Genomic DNA, 22,685 nt, shown 5'->3' on the forward strand with positions numbered 1-22,685 from the left:
CTTGTGTTACACTGACACCCTGCGTACCTAGGTTCTGGTTACCACATCTACATGAAGATTAAACTGTTAAGAGATTCCATGTGAAGATATGTAAAAACACTGCCACTTATACTTGTAGTACCAGCTAAACAATGCGAAAGGATGAATGCGAAAAAACAATGGTATTGCCTCGCTAAGACCGAAGTGTATATGGCAAAAAGAACAGACATATTTAGGCAACGGTAGTGGATGACTTCACCAACGTAAAAACCCCTGAATAGAATTCAGCACCACTGCAGTGGACAGCTATTTTTTCGGATATTTTCAAATAACCTTCCCATTACGCAAGGACAACACATTCCAATAAACATGGAAGACATTTCAACAAATAACTAATCTTTACTGATAGAAGGTAGGACAGAACAGAACAAAAACAGACACTATAAAATACTTGTAAAAGCTTGAAAGAGCAACTCTTAAAACAGCTCTTACCTCTCCAGAAGCTCTTCTGTGTTCAGGTAGCACTAGAGTATTCCCATTGCTGCCCGGGACTATAGTAGAACCTATACTCATTCTGGGTCCAACTAACATGTACCGTTTGTCTCCGGATTTGTACTGGATGCTGTGACACAATGTCCCGTCGTTATTCGCATCTTGTAAATACTTGGAGGAATAGTCTGTGGGTTTGGAGCACTGCATTACAATCAACACGATGATGCTGATGAGAAAAAGCGTTGAAACTGACCCCAAAGTAATGATCAAATAAAATGTAACGCTGTTCTCCTCTTCGTCTTTTACTGAACTTTTAACATCAGAAGCTGCAAAGGCCTCTTTGGGCTCCACAACCTTGATAATCACAGTAGCTGTTGCTGACAGTGAAACGTTCCCATTGTCTTTTACCAGTATGACCAGTTTATGCTCAGCCTCGTCTGTCTCTGTGAATGACCGAAGTGTTCTTATCTGTCCTGTATAGCGGTCCAAAGCAAAGAGACTGTGGTCAGTAACTTCCTGCAGTGAAAATAATAACCAGCCGTTATATCCTATATCAGCGTCATAGGCTCTCACTTTAGTCACCAAATGGCCTGCGTTCACATTGCGGGGAATCTCCTCCACACCTTCAGTGGAACCGTTAGCGCTGACTGGATACAAGATCACTGGAGCGTTGTCGTTCTGATCCAGAATGTACACGTTGACTGTGACGTTACTGCTTAGCGGCGGAGTTCCAGAGTCTGTAGCAACAACTTGGAATTGGAAAGTTTTGAGGATTTCAAAGTCAAAGCTTTTTAGAGCTGAAATATGTCCGTTTTCAGAATTGATGTTCAGAAAAGAAGCCATATCATTCTGTGTCCCTTCACCTCTAACTATGTGATATGAAATCGCAGCATTTTCATTCAAGTCTTTATCAGAGGCGCTTACAGAGAATATTGCCCTGCCAGGGGCGTTATTTTCCACTAAGTACAGCTCAAGGGGGTTTTGGGTGAATTCTGGACTGTTATCGTTCACATCTGATATCTGGACGCTCAGAGTTTTGAATGTGGACAGAGGAGGCTGACCAAAATCAGTAGCTGTTATTGTGACGTCGTAATGGGAAAAAAGTTCTCGATTTAAACGCCCCTTTGTGACAAAGGAATAGACATTCTCCTTAAATGACGGTTTTAACTCAAAAGGGATATTCTCCGATATTTTCAGTAGGACTTTACCGTTGTTACCAGAGTCTTTATCCGTTAAACTAATTAGAGATATGACCGTTCCAGGCTTCGAATCCTCAGATATCATGTTAGACAAAGACGTGACCCCTATTTCTGGTTTATTATCATTTACATCCGTTATCGTGATGACAACTCTACAGTCAACTGATAATGGGGGTTGTCCTTTATCAGAGGCTTGCACTGTTAGTTTGTAGAACTCATTCTCTTCAAAGTCTACTGGACCTATGACACGAATTTCACCAGTAAGACTGTTCAAATGAAACGTGTCATGAACTTTGCGCTTAATGTTTCGACCAAGTGCATATTCAATTTCGCCATTTTGTCCCTCATCTGTATCAGTGGCCTTTATGGTTAATACAGGTGTTCCAATGGGTGCATTTTCCTGGATTGTTACAGTGTAAAGATCTTTCCCACAAATTGGACGATTGTCGTTTGTATCAAGAATAGTTACTGTGACATTTAAAGTACCTGATCTTGGGGGGTTGCCTCCATCTATAGCTGTCAAAATGAACGAATACATTGCATTTTGTTCTCTGTCAATGGCTTTCCTTATGATTAAAAATGGAACTTTGTCTTCGTCCCCATTATCAATTAACTCCAATTCAAAATGAGCATTACTACTTAACTTGTAAATGCGCACAGAATTCAAACCTACATCTGCATCACGTGCAGTCTGGAGTTCAAAGCGCGTCCCAGGAGGGGTATTTTCTGCTATGTCTAAATGTAGATATTTCTCAGCAAAACTGGGCGAGTGGTCATTTACATCCGTTATTTCTATACCCACATAATGGACCTCTAAGGGGTTTTCAACAACGACTTTTAAGTCTATCGAACACACGCCATTGACATCACATAGCTCCTCTCTATCGATATTCTTACGAACGTACAATACGCCATTGTTCTGATTTACCTGAAAAAGAGCTTCATCAGATTCAGAAACGATACGAAACCGTCTATCCACCAAAGTACTGACGTCAAGACCCAAATCCTTAGCAACATTTCCAACAACAGATCCCTCTTTCACCTCCTCTGGAATAGAGTACCTTATCTGTGCTGAAACCTGCTCTCCGAAGCACAGCAGCAGAGAGAAACGCACAGCAACCCACCAGTACTCCCATCTGCGCCTTTGTCCTCCTCCTCCCATCGTTAGACAGAAAAGTAAGCACAATCCTCGATGAAAAAACACAATCCTAACGATCAGATGACCAACTCATGATGATCCATAACGAAATGCAATGTTTCAGGACAGAAAAAGAATACAATTATTCTCTGACTATCATAGCACGTCCTGTTGTGACGTCCGCACAGCTCTCTCTGCATTTGGGGACAAAACAACCCAGAGAGGGGCAGGGCCTAATATACTAAACACCAGACAGTCAGTCAGGCTCCTTGTGTGACACCGACACCATGCGGACCGAACTACTGCTTGCCACGAGTACACACGGCTCTAGAATGATTGTACATTACTGTATTAGCATCAGCAAAAGTACCAGCAAGATATCATTAACACTCGTGGAGACAAGGTTGAGAGAAAGTAAAGGGACATGGAACAAGACTAATATGTTCATGGGAAGCATGAATGTAGACGACTGAGAAAGTAGATACTACGCTATTCAAATCAAACAATGCTCTTGTAATTAAACAGCGCAAGGGTGGACAGCTACCGCATCAGAGAGTTCAGTTCTAATTACGCACAGAAAAAGCGTACAACAGAATCACGTACAACAATGAGTCTTGTTGGGACCTGGTTACGGCAAGTCACACATTCAAAAAAGAGAGATCAGCATATCTAAACAATATTTAAAAAATGTTAAACACGAGAATATCTGCCAACGACACAAATAAGATGTTAAGCATCGATTCAGCACCATCGGGGTGGACAGCAACTGCTTCATCGTCAGTCATAAAGTCTTTACTTAAGCACTGGAGACATTCAAATCCCAATCTATATTCGTTCAAAATTAAATGCATAGAAACCGCTCTTACCTCTCCAGAAGCTCTGCTCCTCTGTTCTTGTAACACTAGAGTATTCCCATTGCTGCCCGGGACTATGGTCGAACCTATACTCATTCTGGGTCCAACTAACATGTACCGATTGTCTCCGGATCTGTACTGGATGCTGTGGCACAGTGTCCCGTCGTTATTCACATCTTGTAAATACTTGGAGGAATAGTCTGTGGTTTTGGAGCACTGCATTACAATCAACACGACGATACTGATGAGAAAAAGCGTTGAAACTGAACCCAAAGTAATGATCAAATAAAATGTAACGCTGTTCTCCTCCTCGTCTTTTACTGAACTTTTAACATCAGAAGCTGCAAAAGCCTCTTTGGGCTCCACAACCTTGATAATCACAGTAGCTGTTGCTGACAGTGAAACGTTCCCATTGTCTTTTACCAGTATGACCAGTTTATGCTCAGCCTCGTCTGTCTCTGTGAATGACCGAAGTGTCCTTATCTGTCCCGTATAGCGGTCCAAAGCAAAGAGACTGTGGTCAGTAACTTCCCGCAGTGAAAATAATAACCAGCCGCTATATCCTATATCAGCGTCATATGCTCTCACTTTAGTCACCAAATGGCCTGCGTTCACATTGCGGGGAATCTCTTCCACACCTTCAGCAGAACCGTTAGCGCTGACTGGATATAAGATCACTGGAGCGTTGTCGTTCTGATCCAGAATGAACACGTTCACTGTGACGTTGCTGCTTTGTGACGGAGTTCCAGAGTCTGTCGCTACAACTTGGAATTGGAATGTTTTCAGAGTTTCAAAGTCAAAGCTTTTGAGCGCGGAGATATGGCCATTATCAGAATTTATATTCAGGGAAGATGCCATATCATTCTGTGTCCCTTCTCCTCTAACAATGTGATATGAAATCGCAGCATTTTCATTCAAGTCTTTATCACAAGCGCTTACAGAGAATATTGCCCTGCCAGGGGCGTTATTTTCCACTAAGTACAGCTCAAGGGGGTTTTGGGAGAATTCTGGACTGTTATCGTTCACATCTGATATCTGGACGCTCAGAGTTTTGAATGTGGACAGAGGAGGCTGACCACAGTCAGTGGCTGTTATTGTGATGTCATAATGGGACACGAATTCTCTGTCTAAACGTCCCTTTGTGACGATAGAAAACACATTGTCCTTAAATGAAGGTTTTAATTCAAATGGCACGTTGTCTGTTATTGTAGATATGACATTACCATTAATCCCAGAATCTTTATCTGTCACACTAACTAGAGAAATAACAGTTCCTGGTTTTGAATCTTCAGCTATTGTATTGGAGAGGGATGTTACATCAATCTCTGGTTTATTATCATTCACATCTACTACCTTTATAATAACTCTACAGTCAACAGTCAGAGGAGGCTGACCTTTATCAGACGCCTGTACATTTAATCGGTAAACCTCATTTTCCTCAAAGTCAACTTCACCTTTCACTTTAATCTCACCAGTAACGCTGTCCAACTGGAAAATGTCATATACTTTACGTTTCACTGCTCTTCCCAGAGAGTATTCTACCGCACCATTTAAACCGGCATCAGCATCAGACGCATTAACAGCGGTAACAATTGTGCCAATTGGGGAATTCTCATTTAAAGAAACAGAATATATGTCTTGATTAAAAACAGGTCGATTATCATTGGTGTCCAGAACTATGACAGTTACATTAAGTAAACCTGACTTCGGTGGATTACCTCCATCGACTGCAGTCAACAATAATTCATGCTTGCAATTTTGCTCTCTGTCAAGTGGCTTACTTAAAACTAAAAACAGAAGTTTATCCTCCTCCCCATTGTCTTTCACTTCTAAATCAAAATGATCATTCTGGCTCAACCTGTACACACGGACAGCATTGATTTCAATGTCTAAATCACGCGCTGTCTGGAGTTCAAAGCGTGCCCCCATGAGGGTATTCTCAGCTATTTGCAACTGTACGTCTTTTTCAGCAAAACTGGGTGAGTGGTCATTTACATCCGTTATTTCTACCCCGATATAGTGAATTTCTAGAGGATTTTCAACAACGATTTTCAGGTCCATCAAGCAAGCGCCATTGCCACCACAGAGCTCCTCTCGGTCCATGTTTTTATGAACATACAAGACGCCATTGTTCTGATTTACGTGGAAAAGAGCGTCCTTAGATCCAGAAACAATACGAAACCGTCTCTCCACCAAAGTACTGACGTCAAGACCCAAATCCTTAGCAACATTTCCAACAACAGATCCCTCTTTCACCTCCTCTGGAATAGAGTACCTTATCTGTGCTGAAACCTGCTCTCCGAAGCACAGCAGCAGAGAGAAACGCACAGCAACCCAGCAGTACTCCCATCTGCGCCTTTGTCTTCCATCTCCCATCGTTAGACAGAAAAGTAAGCACAATCCTCAATGAAAAAACACAATCCTAACGATCAGATGACCAACTCATGATGATCCATACCGATTCAATGCCTCAGCACTAAAAACGAACACAGCAATTATCTGTCCAACAGAACACGTCCTGCTCGTATGTCCGCACTGCTATCGTCTGTGTGGAACAAAACAGCGCAGAGAAGGGCAGGGCCTGACCTATAAAAACAGTCTCCTAGTACTACACCGACACCATGTGGTTCGGTATTCGGTTTTCCATGACCATATGAAATTGTAGTTGTTGTCTGTTTTCCAGTTGCCATAACTACGTAGCAGCAATGAAGGAATGAGAACATGTAAAAATAGGAGAGAGAGATGGACTTATATACACTTAAGCGAAGATAAATACAGCAAATGAGCTGGTGATTCAGCAACACCAAAGTGGACAGCGACAGCTTCAACAATCTCACTTCTATTAAGCGCGTTAAAGTCATCGCAATGAACTAGAAAAATATATATAATCGAATGACCAAAAAGATACTTACATACAGGATATTTCAAATGTTGAAATTCTTAGAAACAGTTCTTACCTCTCCAGTAGCTTTCCTCCTGTGTTCAGGTAGCACTAGAGTATTCCCATTGCTTCCCGGGACAATAGTAGAACCTATACTCATTCTGGGTCCAACTAACATGTACCGATTGTCTCCGGATCTGTACTGGATGCTGTGGCACAGTGTCCCGTCGTTATTTGCATCTTGTAAATACTTGGAGGAATAGTCTGTGGGTTTGGAGCACTGCATTACAATCAACACGATGATGCTGATGAGAAAAAGCGTTGAAACTGAACCCAAAGTAATGATCAAATAAAAGGTAACGCTGTTCTCCTCTTCGTCTTTTACTGAACTTTTAACATCTGAAGCTGCAAAAGCTTCTTTGGGCTCCACAACCTTGATAATCACAGTAGCTGTTGCTGACAGTGAAACGTTCCCATTGTCTTTTACCAGTATGACCAGTTTATGCTCAGCCTCGTCTGTCTCTGTGAATGACCGTAGTGTCCTTATCTGTCCCGTATAGCGGTCCAAAGCAAAGAGACTGTGGTCAGTAACTTCCTGCAGTGAAAATAATAACCAGCCGTTATATCCTATATCAGCGTCATGGGCTCTCACTTTAGTCACCAAATGGCCTGCGTTCACATTGCGGGGAATCTCCTCCACACCTTCAGCAGAACCGTTAGCACTGACTGGATACAAGATCACTGGAGCGTTGTCGTTCTGATCCAGAATGAACACGTTTATTGTGACGTTTCTGCTTAGAGACGGAGTCCCAGAGTCCGTAGCTACAACTTGGAATTGGAACGTTTTGAGGGTTTCGAAATTAAAGCTTTTTAGCGCGGCAATATCTCCATTATCAGCATTGATATTGAGGAAAGATGCCATATCATTCTGTGTTCCTTCACCTCGAACTATGTGATATGAAATCGCAGCATTTTCATGTAAGTCTTCATCAGTGGCGCTCACAGAGAATATAGATGCACCAGGAGCGTTATTTTCCACTAAGTACAGCTGAAGGGGGGTTTGGGAGAATTCTGGACTGTTATCGTTCACATCTGATATCTGGACGCTCAGAGTTTTGAATGTGGACAGAGGAGGCTGACCACAGTCAGTGGCTGTTATTGTGATGTCATAACCAGACATTAGCTCTCGATCTAAACGCTGTTTGGTCACTAAGGAATACATATTATCTTCATATGACGGTTTTAACTCAAACGGTACATTGTTGGAGATGCTGCACAACACTTTACCATTGATACCAGAGTCTTTATCTGTCACACTAATGAGCGAAATAACTGTGCCTGGTTTTGAATCTTCTGAAACGACATTGGACAGCGATGTCACTTCTACTTCTGGTTGGTTATCATTAACATCAATTATCTTTATAATTGCTCTGCATTCCACAGTTAAGGGAGGTTGTCCTTTGTCTGAAGCCTGTACATCTAGTTTATACACTTCTGTGTCCTCGAAGTCCACCTCACCTTTAACTTTAATTTCTCCTGTTAGGCTATCCAGTTCAAAAATATCGTATACTTTACGCTTTAGGTTTCTGCCTAAAGTGTACTCCAACTCACCGTTTGAACCCTCATCTAGATCAGTGGCATTTACCCTAACAACCACAGTACCAAGTGCGGCATTTTCCTGTAGTCTCACTGAATAGGTGTCTTGACTACAAACAGGACGGTTATCATTCGAATCAAGCACATTAATAGTGACGTTGACAGTCCCTGATCTTGGTGGACGACCTCCATCAACTGCAGTTACAAGTAATCTGTGTTTGGTTTTGAGCTCTCTATCCAAAGCTTTTTTCAAGACTAAGAACGGTATTTTGTCTTCATCGTCTCTAATCTCAATTTCAAAATGATCGTTCTGACTTAATTTATACAAACGGACAGAGTTGAACGCTATATCTGGATCCCGTGCAGCCTGGATTTGGAAGCGCGTCCCTAGCATGGTTTGTTCCGCTATTTCCAAATACTGCTCATTACCAGGGAAAATAGGAGAGTGGTCATTGACGTCGGTGATTTCGACACCTACATAATGAATTTCTAAAGGGTTTTCAACAACCATTTTCAGGTTTATCAAACATGCAATATTGCCATCACAGAGCTCCTCTCTGTCGATTTTCTTATGAACATACAAGACGCCATTGTTCTGATTTACGTGGAAAAGAGCGTCTTTAGATCCAGAAACGATACGAAACCGTCTCTCCACCAAAGTACTGACGTCAAGACCCAAATCCTTAGCAACATTTCCAACAACGGATCCCTCTTTCACCTCCTCTGGAATAGAGTACCTTATCTGTGCTGAAACCTGCTCTCCGAAGCACAGCAGCAGAGAGAAACGCACAGCAACCCACCAGTACTCCCATCTGCGCCTTTGTCTTCCATCTCCCATCGTTAGACAGAAAAGTAAGCACAATCCTCAATGAAAAAACACAATCCTAACGATCAGATGACCAACTCATGATGATCCATAACGAAATGCAATGTTTCAGGACAGAAAAAGAATACAATTATTTTCTGACTATCATAGCACGTCCTGTTGTGACGTCCGCACAGCTCTCTCTGCATTTGGGGACAAAACAACCCAGAGAGGGGCAGGGCCTAATATACTAAACACCAGACAGTCAGTCAGGCTCCTTATGTGACACCGACACCATGCGGACCGAACTACTGCTTGCCACGAGTACACACGCTCTAGAATGATTGTACATTACTGTATTAGCATCAGCAAAAGTACCAGCGCAATATTATAGTTACAGGCGTGGGGTGAGGAAAGGTTGGGGGGGAGTACATGGAGAGGGATTAGGAAAAAATGGATTGGATGACTACATATGTAAAAGACTGACATAGTAAATACCTCGATTGCAAGGAAAAGCAATTAACTTTGTAAATCAGCACCACAAGAGTGGACAGCTACCGCATGAACGAGTTCATTTCTCCATTACGCACAGAAAATCAGTTTGAAGACAGGGGAATTACACTAATGAGTCTTGTTTGGGCCTGGTCTATGACTATCCAACTATTTGAGAGAGGTCATCATAACTCATGCATATATAACCCAAAAATAAACATAAGACATTAAGCACGAATTCAGCACAACCAGGGTCGACAGCAACCGCTTCATCATCAGTCACACATTTCATTACGCACGATAAATTATTAAAAATAACCAGCAATATGCTTTCAAAGTTTAATGCTTAGAAACAGCTCTTACCTCTCCAGAAGCTCTCCTCCTGTGTTCAGGTATCACTAGAGTATTTCCATTGCTGCCCGGGACAATAGTAGAACCTATACTCATTCTGGGTCCAACTAGCATGTACCGATTGTCTCCGGATCTGTACTGGATGCTGTGGCACAGTGTCCCGTCGTTATTCACATCTTGTAAATACTTGGAGGAATAGTCTGTGGTTTTGGAGCACTGCATTACAATCAACACGATGATGCTGATGAGAAAAAGCGTTGAAACTGACCCCAAAGTAATGATCAAATAAAATGTAACGCTGTTCTCCTCTTCGTCTTTTACTGAACTTTTAACATCAGAAGCTGCAAAAGCCTCTTTGGGCTCCACAACCTTGATAATCACAGTAGCTGTTGCTGACAGTGAAACGTTCCCATTGTCTTTTACCAGTATGACCAGTTTATGCTCAGCCTCGTCTGTCTCTGTGAATGACCGAAGTGTCCGTATCTGTCCTGTATAGCGGTCCAAAGCGAAGAGACTGTGGTCAGTAACTTCCTGCAGTGAAAATAATAACCAGCCGTTATATCCTATATCGGCGTCATAGGCTCTCACTTTAATCACCAAATGGCCTGCGTTCACATTGCGGGGAATCTCCTCCACACCTTCAGCAGAACCGTTAGCGCTGACTGGATACAAGATCACTGGAGCGTTGTCGTTCTGATCCAGGATGAACACGTTGACTGTGACGTTGCTGCTTAGTGACGGAGTTCCAGAGTCCGTAGCTACAACTTGGAATTGGAAAGTTTTGAGGATTTCGAAGTCAAAGCTTTTGAGCGCGGAGATATGGCCATTATCAGAATTTATATTCAGAAAAGATGCCATATCATTCTGTGTCCCTTCTCCTCTAACTATGTGATATGAAATCGCAGCATTTTCATTCAAGTCTTTATCACAAGCGCTTACAGAGAATATCGATGCACCAGGGGCGTTATTTTCCACTAAGTACAGCTGAAGGGGGTTTTGGGAGAATTCTGGACTGTTATCGTTCACATCTGATATCTGGACGCTCAGAGTTTTGAATGTGGACAGAGGAGGCTGACCACAGTCTGTGGCTGTTATTGTGATGTCATAATGGGACACGAGTTCTCTGTCTAAACGTCCCTTTGTGACTATAGAATACACGTTATCCTTATATGAGGGTTTTAATTCAAATGGCACGTTTTCAGTTATACTGGAAATAACTTTTCCGTTAATACCAGAGTCTTGATCTGTCACACTGATGAGAGATATAACAGTTCCAGGTTTAGAATCTTCAGACACTGTATTAGAGAGTGATGTAACCTCTATTTGTGGTCTGTTGTCGTTCACGTCTTGTATCTTTACAATAACTCTGCAATCAGTTGTCATTGGAGGCTGGCCCTTATCAGACGCCTGTACATTTAGACTGTACATCTCATTTTCTTCAAAATCTACCGGGCCTCTCACCTTAATTTCCCCAGTAATGCTATCCAATAGGAAAATATCATGTACTCTCCGCTTTAAATTTCTACCGAGAGTATATTCCACCATGCCATTTGACCCATGGTCTGCATCGCTTGCATTAATTCTAACTACAAACCTACCAATATCAGCATTTTCTTGTAATGTAACTGAATAGACGTCCTGACTACATACAGGCTGATTATCATTTGCGTCAAGGACTGTGACAGTTATGTTCAGAGTACCTGATCTCGGTGGATTCCCCCCATCCAATGCTGTCAATAGTAATGAATGTTTGGTCTTCTGTTCCCTGTCCAAGGCTTTCTGTAAAATTAAAAACGGGATTGTATCCCCTTCCCCACTATCTCTCAGTTCTATATCGAAATGTTCATTTTGATTTAACTTATAGGAACGTATAGAATTAATTCCGGAGTCGAAATCACGCGCAGGCTGGAGTTCAAATCGAGCTCCTGGAGGTTTATTTTCAGCTATCTCTATGTGTAGATTTTTCTCAGAGAAACTTGGCGAGTGGTCATTTACATCCGTTATCTCTAAACCTACGTAGTGAACTTCAAGCGGGTTTTCAACGACGATTTTCAGGTCTATCATGCAAGCTACCTTGCCGCTACAAATCCTTTCTCTGTCGATATTCTTGTGAACATACAAGACGCCATTGTTCTGATCTACGTGGAAAAGAGCGTCCTTAGATCCAGAAACAATACGAAACCGTCTCTCCACCAAAGTACTGACGTCAAGACCCAAATCCTTAGCAACATTTCCAACAACAGATCCCTCTTTCACCTCCTCTGGAATAGAGTACCTTATCTGTGCTGAAACCTGCTCTCCGAAGCACAGCAGCAGAGAGAAACGCACAGCAACCCACCAGTACTCCCATCTGCGCCTTTGTCTTCCATCTCCCATCGTTAGACAGAAAAGTAAGCACAATCCTCAATGACAAAATACAATCCTAATGATCAGATGGCCAACTCGTTCTTGTCCATAAGGAGTTCAATGCGTCAGCACCGAAATAAAAGACGATTCTCTCTAACATAGCACGTCTTGTTCTGACGTCCGCACCACTCTCTCTGTATGTGTGGAACAAAACAGACCAGAGAAGGGAAGGGCCTAATCTACAAAGCAACAGTCTCCTTGTGTTACACTGACACCATGTGGTCCGGGATTCTGGTATCGACAACAACTAGATAGGCACCGAGAGAGTTATCAACGTACGTTTTGCGTCCAAACCAACAGAAACACCAACTCCAGTAAATTGTCGTTAAGAATGTCTAGTATGAAGATGAATGTGCGTAGATGTGAGCAGAAGAGATAGAGACTGAATTGAAGGACTACAGCAGAAGAACATGTAATAAACCTGAGGTACAGTAGTTAGCCTAGCAGTATAATGCTCTCACCAGCTAAACTAATCGGTGAGCTGGTAGTTCAGCACCATGGCCAGCATCCGCTGCTGCAAAGAGGTTGCGTTAGCCACGGACAAAACATGCTAATACATATGTTATGAGGTGCAAAGCTCTTACCTCTCCAGAAGCTCTCTTCCTGTGTTCTGAAGGAACCACTAGAGTATTCCCATTGCTGCCCGGGACAATAGTAGAACCTATACTCATTCTGGGTCCAACTAACATGTACCGATTGTCTCCGGATCTGTACTGGATGCTGTGGCACAGTGTCCCGTCGTTATTCGTATCTTGTAAATACTTGGAGGAATAGTCTGTGGGTTTGGAGCACTGCATTACAATCAACACGAAGATACTAATGAGAAAAAGCGTTGAAACTGACCCCAAAGTAATGATCAAATAAAATGTAACGCTGTTCTCCTCTTCGTCATTTACTTCGCCTTTAACATCAGAAGCTGCAAAAGCCTCTTTGGGCTCCACAACATTAATATTCACAGTAGCTGCTGCTGAGAGTGAAACGTTCCCATTGTCTTTTACCAGTATGTCCAGTTTATGCTCAGCCTCGTCTGTCTCTGTGAATGACCGAAGTGTCCTTATCTGTCCCGTATAGCGGTCCAAAGCAAAGAGACTGTGGTCAGTAACTTCCTGCAGTGAAAATAATAACCAGCCGTTATATCCTATATCAGCGTCATAGGCTCTCACTTTAGTCACCAAATGGCCTGCGTTCACATTGCGGGGAATCTCCTCCACACCTTCAGCGGAACCGTTAGCGCTGACTGGATACAATATCACTGGAGCGTTGTCGTTTTGATCCAGAATGAACACGTTGACTGTGACGTTGCTGCTTTGTGACGGAGTTCCAGAGTCTGTAGCTACAACTTGGAATTTGAATGTTTTCAGAATTTCAAAGTCAAAGCTTTTGAGCGCGGAGATATGGCCATTATCAGAATTGATATTTAAAAAAGATGCCATATCATTCTGTGTCCCTTCTCCTCTAACAATGTGATATGAAATCGCGGCGTTTTCATTCAAGTCTTTATCAGAGGCGCTCACAGAGAATATGGATGCACCAGGAGCGTTATTTTCCACTAAGTACAGCTGAAGGGGGTTTTGGGAGAATTCTGGACTGTTATCGTTTACATCTGATATCTGCACGCTCAGAGTTTTGAATGTGGACAGAGGAGGCTGACCACAGTCAGTGGCTGTTATTGTGATGTCATAATGGGACACGAGTTCACGATCCAAACGTTGTTTGGTCACTAAAGAATACATATTATCTTGGTATGAGGGCTTTAATTCGAAAGGTACGTCGTCTGTTAGACGGCACAAAACTTTACAATTAATACCAGAGTCTTTATCTGTCACACTAATTAGAGAAATAATAGTTCCTGGTTTTGAATCTTCTGACACCATACTAGAGAGGGACGTCACCTCTATTTCGGGTTTATTGTCGTTTAAATCGAGTATCTTTATAATGACTCTACAATCCGTACTCATTGGGGGCTGCCCTTTGTCAGTGGCATGGACGTCTAGTTTATATGTATCAATGTCCTCGAAGTCAACGTAACCTTTAACACGAATTTCACCTGTAGCTTTATCTAAACTAAATACATCATATATCTTGGGAAGAGGTTCACTACCAAATAAATATTCAACGTCACCATTGGAACCGTCGTCCAAATCTGTTGCCTTAACGTTGAGTACAATAGTTCCGGGTTGGACATTTTCAGGCAGTGTGACCGAGTATACCTCATGACTAAATACAGGATTGTTGTCATTCGAATCGAGAACAGTGATAGTGACATTAAGAGTCCCTGACCTCTGTGGACTTCCACCATCGACTGCAGTTAAAACTAGTCTGTGTTCAGATTGTTTCTCTCTATCCAAGGGTTTTTGTAAAACTAAGAATGGAATTTTATCTTCTCCTCTGTCTCTTATTTGCAAATCAAAATGTTCATTGTGACTCAATTTATAGACACGTACTGCATTAACACCAACATCAGGATCACGCGCGGCTGGTAACTGGAGACGCTTGCCAGAAAGAGTAGATTCCGAAATATCAACTAGTTTGTCTTTCTCTTGGAAATTGGGCGAGTGGTCATTGACGTCCGTGATTTCTATTCCGGCGTAATGTATTTCTAACGGATTTTCAACAACCATTTTCAGGTTTATCAAACATGCAATATTGCCATCACAGAGCTCCTCTCTGTCGATATTTTTATGAACATACAAGACGCCATTGTTCTGATTTACCTGGAAAATATCTTCTTTAGATCCAGAAACGATACGAAACCGTCTCTCCACCAAAGTACTGACGTCAAGACCCAAATCCTTAGCAACATTTCCAACAACAGATCCCTCTTTCACCTCCTCTGGAATAGAGTACCTTATCTGTGCTGAAACCTGCTCTCCGAAGCACAGCAGCAGAGAGAAACGCACAGCAACCCACCAGTACTCCCATCTGCGCCTTTGTCCTCCATCTCCCATCGTTAAATAGAAACAAATAAGCACGATCAATAATGAAAGAATGCAATCCTGAGGATCAGATGGCCAACTCGTAATGATTCATACAGAATCTAATGTTTAGTCAGCGAATAAAAAATACAACATCTAATCTGACTATCACATCACGTCTTGTTCCGAGCTCCGCAATACTCTCTCTGTATGTGTGGAACAAAACAGACCAGAGAGGGGACTAGTCTAAAAAGTACCAGACATTCTCCTTGTATTACACTGACACCACGTGGTCCGTGATTCTGGTAATCACAACATCTACATAACCCCAGAGAGTTGTTATCATTGTTTACGTTTACGATCCAAACCAATAAAAATGTAACATTCCAGCACAAATTAACCATCAAAGAACAAGTAAAGTTGAAGATGGATAGATATGGGAGGTGGAGGAAGAAACTGAATTGAAGGAGTGCACAGCAAAAGAACAGATAAAAAACCCGAGGTAGTAGCCTAGCATGCTAAGCAGCGAGTTTGTGATAATTCAGCACCATGGACAGCGATTGACACGGCTGGTTTGCACACCCGGACATTATGCACAGACAAAACATGATAACAAAGAACAAATTCCCTCAAAACATGTCTCTTTATCTGACTTAACAGGCAGAAAATTATAGAGACAGCTCTTACCTCTCCAGAAGCTATCCTCCTGTGTTCGGGTATCACTAGAGTATTTCCATTGCTGCCCGGGACAATAGTAGAACCTATACTCATTCTGGGTCCAACTAACATGTACCGTTTGTCTCCGGATCTGTACTGGATGCTGTGGCACAGTGTCCCGTCGTTATTCGTATCTTGTAAATACTTGGAGGAATAGTCTGTGGGTTTGGAGCACTGCATTACAATCAACACGATGATACTGATGAGAAAAAGCGTTGAAACTGACCCCAAAGTAATGATCAAATAAAATGTAACGCTGTTCTCTTCCTCGTCATCTTTTACTGAACTTTTAACATCAGAAGCGGCAAAAGCCTCTTTGGGCTCCACAACCTTGATAATCACAGTAGCTGTTGCTGACAGTGAAACGTTCCCATTGTCTTTTACAAGTACGACCAGTTTATGCTCAGCCTCGTCTGTCTCTGTGAATGACCGAAGTGTCCGTATCTGTCCTGTATAGCGGTCCAAAGCGAAGAGACTGTGGTCAGTAACTTCCTGCAGTGAAAATAATAACCAGCCGTTATATCCTATATCAGCGTCATAGGCTCTCACTTTAGTCACCAAATGGCCTGCGTTCACATTGCGGGGAATCTCCTCCACACCTTCAGCAGAACTGTTAGCGCTGACTGGATACAAGATCACTGGAGCGTTGTCGTTCTGATCCAGAATGAACACGTTCACTGTGACGTTGGTGCTTTGTGACGGAAGTCCAGAGTCCGTAGCTACAACTTGGAATTGGAACGTTTTGAGGGATTCAAAATCAAAGCTTTTTAGCACGGAAATATGTCCATTATCAGAATTTATATTCAGAAAAGATGCCATATCATTCTGCGTCCCTTCTCCTCTAACAATGTGATATGAAATCGCAGCATTTTCATTCAAGTCTTTATCACAAGCGCTTACAGAGAATATCGATGCACCAGGGGCGTTATTTTCCGCTAAGTACAGCCGAAGAGGGGTTTGGGAGAATTCTGGGCTGTTATCGTTCACATCTGATATCTGGACGCTCAGAGTTTTGAATGTGGACAGAGGAGGCTGACCACAGTCAGTGGCTGTTATTGTGATGTCATAACCAGACACTAGCTCTCGATCTAAACGCTGATTGGTCACTAAAGAATACATATTATCTTGGTATGAGGGTTTTAACTCAAACGGTACAGTATCCGACAGACCACACAACACCTTTCCATTTATACCCGAGTCCTTATCTGTAACACTAATAAGAGAAACAACAGTTCCAGGTTTTGCATCTTCCGGAACTAAATTAGAGAGGGATGTCACCTCTATATCTGGTTTGTTGTCATTTACATCTGTTATCTTAATGATAACTCTACAGCTCACAGTCATGGGAGGCTGTCCTTTATCCGAAGCCTGCACGTCAAGTCTATAAACTTCAGTCGATTCAAAGTCGACCTCTCCTTTGACTCGAATTTCTCCAGTGACAGCGTCTAAATGAAACGCCTCGTAAACGTTACGATTAAGATCTCTGCCGAGAGTATAATCAACATCACCATTGACACCCTCGTCCAAGTCAACAGCTTTTACTTGTATCACAACAGTGTTGACGGATACATTTTCCTCCAGCGTTACAGTGTACACCTCCTGACTAAATACAGGTCGGTTGTCGTTTATGTCTAGCACTGTGACCGTCAAATTAAGATTGGCTGATCTCGGCGGAGTCCCTCCATCGATTGCTGTCAGTAATAATCTGTGCTCACATTTCTGCTCTCTATCCAGCGTTTTCTGTAGAACTAAAAAAGGTACCTTTTCATCTCCTCTATCTCTAACTTCCAATTCAAAATTAGCGTTTTGACTTAATTTGTACAAGCGAATGGAATTAATCCCAGAGTCAAGATCACGCGCAGCTGGCAGTTGGAAATGCGATCCAGTGTGTGTGCTCTCCGAAATGTCCAGCCCTTTTGCTATCTCTGGGAAACTGGGAGAATTATCATTCACATCGGTAATTTCTACACCAACGTAATGGATTTCTAGAGGGTTTTCAACAACCATTTTCAGGTCAATCAAGCAGGCGCTATTACCATCACAGAGCTCCTCTCTGTCGATATTCTTATGAACATACAAGACGCCATTGTTCTGATTTACCTGGAAAAGAGCGTCTTTAGATCCAGAAACAATACGAAACCGTCTCTCCACCAAAGTACTGACGTCAAGACCCAAATCCTTAAAAACATTTCCAACAATGGATCCCTCTTTCACCTCGTCTGGAATAGAGTACCTTATCTGTGCTGAAACCTGCTCTCCGAAGCACAGCAGCAGAGAGAAACGCAGAGCAACCCACCAGTACTCCCATCTGCGCCTTTGTCTTCCATCTCCCATCGTTAGACAGAAAAATAAGCACAATCCTCAATGACAAAAGAAATATCTTAATTATCAGATGACCAACTCATAATAATCCGTAACGAATCGAACGTTTCAGCACTGTAAAGGAATACACCTATTCTCTGACTATCACATCACGTCTTGTTCCGATGTCCGCAATACTCTCTCTGTATGTGTGGAACAAAACAGACCAGAGAAGGGGCCTAGTCTACAAAGTACCAGACATTCTCCTTGTATTACACTGACACCCTGTGGTCCGGGATTCTGGTATTCACAAACACTACATACGCTCCGAGGGAGCGATACTCGTTTACGTGTTGCATCAAACCCAACAAATACACCAATTAGAATCCAAATCGACCATCATAAGAACGAGTAAAGGTGAAGATGGAGAGATATGGGAGGTGGAGGAAGAAACTGAATTGAAGGAGTACACCGCAAAAGAACAGATAATAAACCCGAGGTAGTAGCCTAGCATGCTAAGCAGCGAGTTTGTGGTAATTCGGCTCCATGGACAGCGAGTTTGCACACTCGGACATTATGCAGAGACAAAAGGAGAAGCAACACATTCATCCAAAACATCTTTCTTTATCCAACTTAATAGGCAGTAAAGAATTGAGAGAGAGTTCTTACCTCTGCAGAAGCTTTCTTCCTGTGTTCTGAGGGAACCACTAGAGTATTCCCATTGCTGCCCGGGACTATAGTCGAACCTATACTCATTCTGGGTCCAACTAACATGTACCGATTGTCTCCAGATCTGTACTGGATGCTGTGGCACAGTGTCCCGTCGTTATTCGTATCTTGTAAATACTTGGAGGAATAGTCTGTGGGTTTGGAGCACTGCATTACAATCAACACGATGAAACTGATGAGAAAAAGCGTTGAAACTGAACCCAAAGTAATGATCAAATAAAATGTAACGCTGTTCTCCTCTTCGTCTTTTACTGAACTTTTAAAATCAGAAGCTGCAAAAGCCTCTTTGGGCTCCACAACCTTGATAATCACAGTAGCTGTTGCTGACAGTGAAACGTTCCCATTGTCTTTTACCAGTATGACCAGTTTATGCTCAGCCTCGTCTGTCTCTGTGAATGACCGAAGTGTCCTTATCTGTCCCGTATAGCGGTCCAAAGCAAAGAGACTGTGGTCAGTAACTTCCTGCAGTGAAAATAATAACCAGCCGTTATATCCTATATCAGCGTCATAGGCTCTCACTTTAGTCACCAAATGGCCTGCGTTCACATTACGGGGAATCTCCTCCACACCTTCAGTGGAACCGTTAGCGCTGACTGGATACAAGATCACTGGAGCGTTGTCGTTCTGATCCAGAATGAACACGTTCACTGTGACGTTGCTGCTTAGAGACGGAGTCCCAGAGTCTTTGGCAATGATGCAGAACTGGAATGTTTTGAGGGTTTCAAAGTCAAAGCTCTTTAGTGCGTAAATGGTACCGTTGCCTTCGTTTATGTTTAGGAAGGATGTCACGCTTTGTCCAGTGCTCCCACGGTCCAGAGAATATAAAACTGCTGCGTTTTCACCATCATCAACATCAGACGCGCTTACTGAGAAAATGGGCATACCGGGCTTATTGTTTTCAACGACATAAAATGTATATGGGTTTTCAGTGAATAGCGGACTATTGTCGTTAACATCTACTACCTCCACTTGAATGACTTTAGTTGACGCCAGAGGAGGGGTTCCTAAGTCTTTAGCCGTGATTGTAATATCATACCGAGGCACCGACTCTTTATCAAGGTAATCATTGGTGACTAACGAAAAGAAATGTCCATCAAGAGAAGGCTTCAGAACAAACGGTAAATCCTCCGGTAAAGAACAGACTACCTGTCCGTTTAGACCGGAGTCCAGGTCGTTCATCCCCATCAGAGCCACCACGGTTCCGGGAGTTGCGTCCTCTGGTATCCGGCTCGACAGAGAGGTGACGTCAATCTCAGGCCTGTTGTCGTTCACGTCTTCCACTCTGACGAGCACGTTGCAGTGTGTGGAGAGAGATACCGCTCCCTTGTCCGAGGCCAATATCTTCATCTCATACACCTGCTTCTCCTCGAAATCAAGGCCTCCCTTCACTTTTAGCTCACCCGTTTTGCTGTCCAACTCAAATGGCTCAGCAGCCGTACCTCTGAATTTACTTCGCAATGAATACTCCACCTCGCCATTCACGCCTTCATCCGAATCAGAGGCATTAACTCGCAATAGAAATGTACCTTTAGGTACGTTTTCTTTTACGGTTACGGTATATTTCTGCTTATCACACACAGGAGTATTGTCGTTTACATCAGACACAGTAACTGTAACATTAAGAGTTCCCGATTTCGGTGGCTTGCCTTCATCTAAGGCCGTTAACGTCAAATCATATCGGGCTATGTGTTCCCTATCCAAAGGTCTTTGTAAAATCAAAAACGGAATTTTGCCATCCTCGCCAAAGTCCTCAATTTCTACTCGAAAATATTGATTCTGGCTTAATTTATAAGATTGCAAAGAATATACGCCAGTATCTTGGTCGTGAGCTCCTTCCAACTGGAGTCGGGCTCCGGGGGTAGCAGACTCTAGTATCTCTAAGTTATAGGTTTCATCTGGAAAGGTAGGGGAGTTATCATTTACATCCATTATCTCGACCGTGACTTGGTGCATTTCTAGCGGATTCTCTATCACCGCTTTCAAGTTGATGAAACACGGCGCGGATTTTACGCACAGTTCCTCTCGGTCTACTCTGTGGTTCACTAGCAAAGCGCCATCTCTCTGGTTTACCTGGAAGAGGTCCTGCTTTGTTCCAGACACGATACGAAGATTCCGGTCCGCTAGTCTCGACGTGTCGAATCCCAGGTCGTTAGCTATATTCCCAACTGCCGTTCCGACTTTTAATTCCTCTTGAATGGAGTATCGTATCTGCGCCGAGACTCCTTTCAAATGAAGAAAAATAAGAGCAAAATTACAAAATGCCCATCCGCTTAGCCACGGTCTTTTTCGGTTTTGCATCGCCATTGTTTGGCAGAAAAGCTATAGGCCTAACGTAGAACTGGCAGGATCTTAAATAACACAAGTGATTTCCGTTTCATAGGATCCCACTATAACTGTTTATTATTTCCATCGTTTAGCCATTTAATAGCGCTATTTAACATCCGTCTTAAAGCTGCTGTGTCTTGGCAGCTACTGAATACCTCACCGCTTCAAGAGCCGCGTTATCACGCGCCTCTATAACGCGCTCATGATGTAAAAGCGCCACCATGCGTCTGAGCACGGTGTGGTTCTGAATGTTCAATAACCTGTAGGTCAACATATTATGAAGTAAAATGAGCTCTTCGTGAATTCCAACACAACCACAGGTGCTCTTAGAGGGGAATTGTAATTTAAAAGCAAAAGGAAAAAGTATTACCACAAATGGTTAGCCTACTAAGTGGCATTAAAAAAAATCAAAGTCCAGGCACTCGTGTGGGTTTGAAAGTTAAAAAGTATTTATTGCATGGGCTAAGTCATTATTACAATACACCAACGAGTATCGACTAACGCCTTCATCACTGTGTCTGATATCATGATGCATGTCGTGGATGGCATGCCCTGGCTTGGAAGTACTTCAGAATTGAATCGAACAAGCTTTCCATTACAGATCAACCTAATTGTACCACTTCTTACAATATACATGATTTATTTTATACTTTGAGTAGGGGGTAGCCTCTACAACCACGACTTTAAGAAGTCAATCACTGTTCTTAAAATTCAAATAATAGCCAAATTAACATCTAAATGTCATATGACAAGAAATATAGTCAGTAAGTCACAATGTTGCAATCGCTGTAATGTCACTTAACTTCCCTAGGTTTGTGTTGTGTTGTTCTAGACAGGGCTATTAGCGCCACCTGTCATGTTCCACTTTTGCAAGGGTAAACAGCGACACCCTATGGCTGAGAGTGGTCGGTTCAGTAGAGCCAATTGACTGTCTTCTTGCCCGTCACATGTGTGATAGTATGGTAACTGGCTGCGTGGCTGAACACTAAATGCTGACAAGACCATAGCAGTCTGAACAACCCAAATTTACGGACAGAATGACCCCCGACACACACACACACACACACACACACACACACACACACACACACACACACACACACACACACACACACACACACACACACACACACACACACACACACACACACACACACACACACACACACACACACACTGGTGTCTGCATTTCCCTCGCTCTCCAACACTGCCATTTCCAAGAGTACTGCAATGACATGTGTATTCTGCTATTCTGAAACGGCCAGTTAACGATTGTATCCTTATTTTCAACAACATTGCTGAATGTAAATGTTAAATCACTGCACTGAAAGCTCTGCGGATGATATATGCGTTACCCGGATGCTGCATCGCGAGCTGAGGCTTGTCACAATATCAAATTACAGGCTGCTTCAGAGCACACCACCAGCCCCTGCAGCTCGTTGCCCTGGCAACTGAGCTCCGAGAGGCAGGTCGCTGTCCTTGGTGCTGAAAGAAAGCAGGCCCGG

At 42.8% G+C, this 22,685-nt stretch overlaps 1 protein-coding gene across 13 annotated transcripts in view; it reads right to left on the minus strand.

Annotated features, from left to right (window-relative positions):
- The window catches only part of LOC129857954 (protocadherin alpha-C2-like), a 296,503-nt gene extending 275,164 nt beyond the window's left edge, over positions 1–21,339 (minus strand). For 2 of the 13 annotated variants that reach the window (XM_055926710.1, XM_055926681.1), the window contains exon 1: positions 18,796–21,339. In XM_055926710.1, the coding sequence (XP_055782685.1) occupies positions 18,796–21,159 (2,364 nt within the window). In that variant the 5' untranslated portion in view covers positions 21,160–21,339. Of the gene's footprint in view, positions 1–471; positions 3,013–3,674; positions 6,225–6,619; positions 9,157–9,799; positions 12,339–12,777; positions 15,324–15,795; positions 18,344–18,795 lie in introns of those variants that run through there. The other 11 variants (XM_055926714.1, XM_055926685.1, XM_055926708.1 and 8 more) reach the window with 7 other exon arrangements.
- Between the last annotated feature and the right edge of the window lie 1,346 nt (positions 21,340–22,685).

This window comes from Salvelinus fontinalis, chromosome 6, assembly GCF_029448725.1.
Source record: "Salvelinus fontinalis isolate EN_2023a chromosome 6, ASM2944872v1, whole genome shotgun sequence".
Lineage (NCBI taxonomy): Eukaryota > Metazoa > Chordata > Actinopteri > Salmoniformes > Salmonidae > Salvelinus > Salvelinus fontinalis.